The 6,309-nt window shown below is 40.3% G+C and overlaps 1 protein-coding gene across 4 annotated transcripts; it reads left to right on the forward strand.

The window, feature by feature from the left end:
• The first annotated feature begins 710 nt into the window (after nucleotides 1–710).
• Nucleotides 711–5,638, forward strand: GPR85 (G protein-coupled receptor 85). Of its 4 annotated transcripts, none has more exons than XM_060305390.1 (3): nucleotides 711–1,155; nucleotides 1,296–1,435; nucleotides 2,542–5,638. In XM_060305390.1, exon 3 carries the CDS (start codon nucleotides 2,712–2,714, stop codon nucleotides 3,822–3,824), a length of 1,113 nt encoding a protein of 370 aa, XP_060161373.1. In that variant the 5' UTR covers nucleotides 711–1,155; nucleotides 1,296–1,435; nucleotides 2,542–2,711; the 3' UTR covers nucleotides 3,825–5,638. The 4 variants fall into 4 exon arrangements, with proteins under 4 accessions (XP_060161373.1, XP_030713456.1, XP_030713457.1 ...); XM_030857596.2 differs by having other exon boundaries at nucleotides 1,320–1,435; XM_030857597.2 differs by having other exon boundaries at nucleotides 1,323–1,435.
• The last annotated feature ends 671 nt before the right edge of the window (nucleotides 5,639–6,309 follow it).

Genomic DNA, 6,309 nt, shown 5'->3' on the forward strand with positions numbered 1-6,309 from the left:
TAAAATAAGGAAATCCATGATTCCAGAGACATCCCTAAGCACCCAGGTGTCAGGCTATGTACTGTCGTGTGATATCACCAGACCTTTTGGACGGGTATAAGTTTTATGAATCGTTATATTCCTAGTATTTTTCTTCCTTAACAACAAAGGGGGGAAGGAAACTCACATACATACAACTGCTGTGACATTACAATCTACTGGTCAGCTTTACTTGCAAGAAGCAAAAGAAAGGCTATTGCTTGGTGGGGTGGAATGCAAGGAGCAGTCATTTAAAATTTGTGTAAGCCTCGTTCTATAGTCATATTCGTTAAAGTAGAATGGACATAAATCATTTTGCAGCTTTCCTCTGAACTTAGTTTCTTCCTACTTAACGCATATCTGCGTGCACTGGAGAACAGAAGAAGACTAACAAAGGGCTGCCCTAACCTGCCTTCCCTTCTTCCCCATTGACAAGATTTTTCCTGACTATGCCTTTTTTCTTTTTTAAAAAAAATTTTTTTTTTCTTTTCCTTTCTTTTTCCTTTCTCCCCTCCCCTCCACTCTCCCCCACACCAAGCTAACCTGCAAATGCAGTCAGCTGGGGAAATCATTAAAGAAGAAAGCTGAAAGAAGCTCCCAATGCTTTGGACCGCCCTAAAAGAGCATGGAGGAAAATGGGGAAAGCGAGGGTTCCCGGAAGCTGAGGTGGAGGCGGGCACCCCGGGCTCCGGGGTGCGCTGCCCTAAGGGAAGAGGGTGGGCCTGAGGTCCTGAACGAGCCTTTCCAAACCCCACTCCCAATGCAGGGAGGGAAAAGTTCAGAAGCAGCCGCAAGGGGACACAGGCCAATTTTGCCAGTTCAACAGGACAGGACATTCAATAAACCCAGCCCGCTCTGGAAAAGGGTCGGGGCTCCTGTTGGCTCCACAGAGGCTGAGGTAGCCCCCTGCCGCCGCCCTCGCCACCGCTGCCGCCGCCGCCGCCGCTGCCCCTGCGTTACTGGGGGAGACGGTGCCGCTGCGACAGGGGAGGACGCGGCTGGAGCTCAAGGAGGCTCCAGCGCGCAGGCGCCGCCGAGCCCTGCCTGGATGTTCAGTCAAGGCACTAAGGCAAAAAAAAAATCAGCAGTTTATAGAAAGAAGAAGCTATAGTCTGTCGGGATATCCAACACCAACAGGTAGGAGGATATACTCTCGGTTAAGTTTGGGGGGAGGGGGCACACTGTTGATGAAACTGCAGGTTCACCGGGAAAGAGCCCTCCTTGAGGTTTTTTTTTTTTGTTTTTTTTTTTTTTGACAATAAACTGCATAATGGAAGTACATTCAGACAATGCATCTTCAGTAGGGCTTACTGAGAGCTCCATTTCTGGAAAGCGTTGCAAGACTGAGGAATATCAGACTGCGAATCACCGGGAACAGTTCCCTTGCAGCACAGAAGCAATCTCTCCCCATCTTCGCGTATGTAATGCATGTCTCTCTCCCCCTCCCCCTCCTCCACCCCCCCATTATAAATCCAGGGGTGGCGGATTTCAGGTTTCGTAATGTTGCATGATGCGATCGGTATTTACCCGGGGATGTACCGGTGGGGAAATTAAAATCATCGAACGCAGTGTTGCCTGGGCTTCTATCAGCATATTCCGGGCAAGTGAGAAGTGGCAAAGGAAACATGCTTGGTGGGAATAACAGAGAAAGCCGATTTCCCTGGTGGGGCTCCCCAACACCTAGGAGACAATGTGCATTTTGTTTTAAAATGAAGCCACTTGCGATTTGCAACGAAGATAATCAGTGTAAATGGGAAAAGCTTAATTGCCCAAGAAATACAGGTTCATGTTAAATTCATTTGAATTCAGGCAGCCCCGGTCTACAAATGTAAGTGCATTATTCCTCTGGGTGTTTCCCTGACCAATATTTACATTAACCATTTTTAATAATCATGTGGGTTTAAAAGAGAAAAGATTTGCCAAAAATGGGGGGGGGAGGGAAAGACAAAAGATTAAATCACATCAAATCCTGGGACAAGTTCCTATTAATTTAGAAGTCTAATGTTGAAATCATGCTTTAAGATGAATCAACAAATATTCCTCTTATAATATGCAGCATGAATAGTGGCACTTGAGTCAAAAGACATATATTTTGGAAGGGTTCTTTGGATCCATATCAGCAGAGAAGCTGCAGGGAAAACACTGACAGATACTAACAGACCTCAGATAAATGTGGGTTGTCTCTTCTCTGTCTCCTATTAGCAATCTTGTAGATTCCATTGCAACACTAGTGATTAACTCCAGGACTGGCATATTTTACAATTGGGGAACATTTTATTCCTTCTCTCCTAAAGGTGCCCAATCAAATGTATGTTCTTTTAAATAGAGACATTTTAAAATTCATCTAGCTCAGAAAACTGAACAAGCCAATTCTCTGAAATCTCAAGCAAAAATACTAAAGCAAATAATATTATTCAAAATTAAAACTTTATTTGCTTCCCCATAAATGAACAGCTTTATGTTAGCACTGCCTGACATCATTGCTTGTTAACTTTAGAACTGATAGCTCTTTCTTTTTTCCAGATATTCTGATGGCAAATCAAATGGAAGAAAAGAGGAAGCATGACTGCAGATCGGATCAGTTCTCTTTGTGGATTACATTTTCAGTAAAATGCATGGATATATCTTTTCCTTGTTCTTATATCTAGATCATGAGACTTGACTGAGGCTGTATCTTTATCCTCCATCCATCTATGGCGAACTATAGCCATGCAGCTGACAACATTTTGCAAAATCTCTCTCCTCTAACAGCCTTTCTGAAACTGACTTCCTTGGGTTTCATAATAGGAGTCAGCGTGGTGGGCAACCTTCTGATCTCCATTTTGCTAGTGAAAGATAAGACCTTGCATAGAGCACCTTACTACTTCCTGTTGGATCTCTGCTGTTCAGATATCCTCAGATCTGCAATTTGTTTCCCATTTGTATTCAACTCTGTCAAAAATGGCTCTACCTGGACTTATGGGACTCTGACTTGCAAAGTGATTGCCTTTCTGGGGGTTTTGTCCTGTTTCCACACTGCTTTCATGCTCTTCTGTATCAGTGTCACCAGATACTTAGCTATTGCCCATCACCGCTTCTATACAAAGAGGCTGACCTTTTGGACGTGTCTGGCTGTGATCTGCATGGTGTGGACTCTGTCTGTGGCCATGGCATTCCCCCCAGTTCTGGATGTGGGCACTTACTCATTCATTAGGGAAGAAGATCAATGCACCTTCCAACACCGCTCCTTCAGGGCTAATGATTCCTTAGGATTTATGCTGCTCCTTGCCCTCATCCTCCTAGCTACACAGCTTGTCTACCTCAAGCTGATATTTTTTGTCCACGACCGAAGGAAAATGAAGCCAGTCCAGTTTGTAGCAGCAGTCAGCCAGAACTGGACTTTTCATGGCCCTGGAGCCAGTGGCCAGGCAGCTGCCAATTGGCTAGCAGGATTTGGAAGGGGTCCCACACCACCCACCTTGCTGGGCATCAGGCAAAATGCAAACACCACGAGCAGAAGAAGGCTATTGGTCTTAGATGAGTTCAAAATGGAGAAAAGAATCAGCAGAATGTTCTATATAATGACTTTTCTCTTCTTAACCTTGTGGGGCCCCTACCTGGTGGCCTGTTACTGGAGAGTTTTTGCAAGAGGGCCTGTAGTACCAGGGGGATTTCTAACAGCTGCTGTCTGGATGAGTTTTGCCCAAGCAGGAATCAATCCTTTTGTCTGCATTTTCTCCAACAGGGAGCTGAGGCGCTGTTTCAGCACAACCCTTCTTTACTGCAGAAAATCCAGGTTACCAAGGGAACCTTACTGTGTTATATGAAGGAGCATCTGTACATCTTTAGCCTTGTGAAACACTAACCTTCTCTGCTAAGCAATTGTGGCCTGTAGCCATTTCTTGAGAAGAAAATCAAGAATGGGATCAGCAGTTATAAGGATTTGGGCAACATTCTGCAGTCTTTGCAATAGTTCACCTATAATCCTATTTTAAATCTCAGAGTGATCCTGCTGACTGCCGGCGAAGGTTTGTAATTAAGAAAGGACTGAACCACTGCCCTAAATTTCTTTATGTGGTTGAAAACTAGATAATGAAAGTAGCAGGTGCTAAGTATCAGTGCTAAACGCTGTGTATATCACTACTTACGAAAAAACATCAAAAAAAAAAACCAATTAGCATTGGACATCTTAATAAATTAAGTTGACATGAGGTAAATGTGTTGATAAAAACTAATTTTAGAAGTTTGAAGACTTTAAAACATTTCATACTATTATTGTTTTGCAAGGACTAAAATATTTGGGGACTTAAAGTACTGTAATTCACTAAAGACATGCCATGAATTATTGGATTACCACACTTTTAAAAAATCGCCTTGTAAGTTTTGGGGAGCATTCCAAAGCAGTATATTGGTTCCAATTAGAGTTTACTTTTTTTGTATTAATACATTACTGTTTCTAAATACCACTTTCCTTACCTACTAGTGAAATTGCTAGCATCGAACTGTATTATGTGGTTTTTGTTGATTTGGTATAAAGTTTTTCCAATTCATCTATATTTTACAAATACTAGATACTGGTCTGGGAGGCAACATTAATGGTACCAACCGGTCTCAACTGAGCAGTTCTAATAATGCAGAATAAACACATGTTGCCTTAAAGGATTATCTAGTATCTTTCATCTTATTTAGCATTGGAGCAAACTGGAGTCATGGGAAATTGAATCAGTAACTGGTCATGATCATGCAACTGGAAGTGCATGGACGATCATTTAATACTCTTTCCTTTTTCCTCACATGGTTTGAAAATTAAGGTGCACATCACTGGGATAATGAGATTTTCTTCTGAGTTGTGCTACCCATTCTAGTGTGTTCTAAGAAGGAGGCAGTTGATGTGTGTTTATATTTTAAGTCAGCTGTCAAGGGGAGACCACAGCCTTAGTATGACATCCTGCACAATTTGTAAAGCCTTTATTCTACCGAAGGCACAGTCTTGTTTATACTTTCTGCACATTCAGTGTATTGGTCGTTTAAATTATTTCAGTTTTAACTTGTGAAAGCTTATAATATGATTTCTAGTATTTCAGAAATACATTAGAGTCTGTGAGTCTCATTCTTCAAGATACAGATGTGTGAATTTCAATATAAAGTTGCATTTGCCAAAATTTACTTGTGTAGCCTGTTACTTTTCTTGGAATAAATTTTACATTTTTGGCAGTTAATTTTTTTTTTAATTGGGAGGCAAGCACAAAATAGGAAGACTAGCTTTATTATGGTTTTGTTTCTTTATTTTTGTAGCTACTATATTCTGGAACTGAAAATGCATGAATGATGGGGAACCTAAAGCTGATAAACTGACAAATAATATTATCTGCAAAAGCATTATTTGGTAGCTTTTGTCGTATTTATCCTATTTATTCTTACAAAGCCAGTAATATTTAAAGATGTAAACCTGCTTAGTTGGTTGGTTCAGAATTTTAATATAAACATCACATTTTATTTTGGGCCATGGTAGAAATTTTGGATTCTAAATACATAACTTGTAAGAAGAATGGTTTACAATTACATTATGACAAAACCAGAAAAGTTGTTATTGTTTTTGTTTGTTGTTCATTGTTTTTGTTTGTTTGGGGGTTTTATTTTTATTTGGTACTTGAAAATTAAGATTAGGAATCTAATGGAACAGAATTCTTTATTGCTACAGTGTTTCTGTAAAGAAAACATCAATATAAATATAAGTAAGGAAAAATAAATCATTGAAATATTTCAATGATATATGCAACAATTCAGTTTTGCTCATATAAGGACAGCTCAAGCCATGATTTAGTGAGCACTCTATTTGAACTCATTTTTACTTTATATCAAAGTTGATTGGATCTGAGACAAAATTTAATGTACAACAGTGAACTGAATCTAGCAATAAAGACCCCTTTTGGTACTAAAATCATTATCTAAAATACAATTAAGGAAATGCTATCAAAAGGTATTGGGATAACATTATGTTTCCAACTCAAAAAGTTTACAGTAGAGACATAATTACCATGACTATATTTATAAAGAGCTTCGCTTAGAGGTTCAAATATCACCAGCCATCAGTAGAAAATTCAACAATGATCTTGAGGCCAGAGAGACCAGGTTTTATTAACACTGGCCTCCATTATATACACAAAAACCTGGCATGGATTAAGACTAGGAGACTGGGAAGTCAAGAGCAACAACCAAGTGAGATTGCCTGATTCTACCTAGCTATTTGGAACAACATATTCCAACAGCTTTGGTAAGTGATCAACCCCAGTGATCAGTGAATAATACGGA

Source organism: Globicephala melas, chromosome 9, assembly GCF_963455315.2.
Source record: "Globicephala melas chromosome 9, mGloMel1.2, whole genome shotgun sequence".
NCBI lineage: Eukaryota > Metazoa > Chordata > Mammalia > Artiodactyla > Delphinidae > Globicephala > Globicephala melas.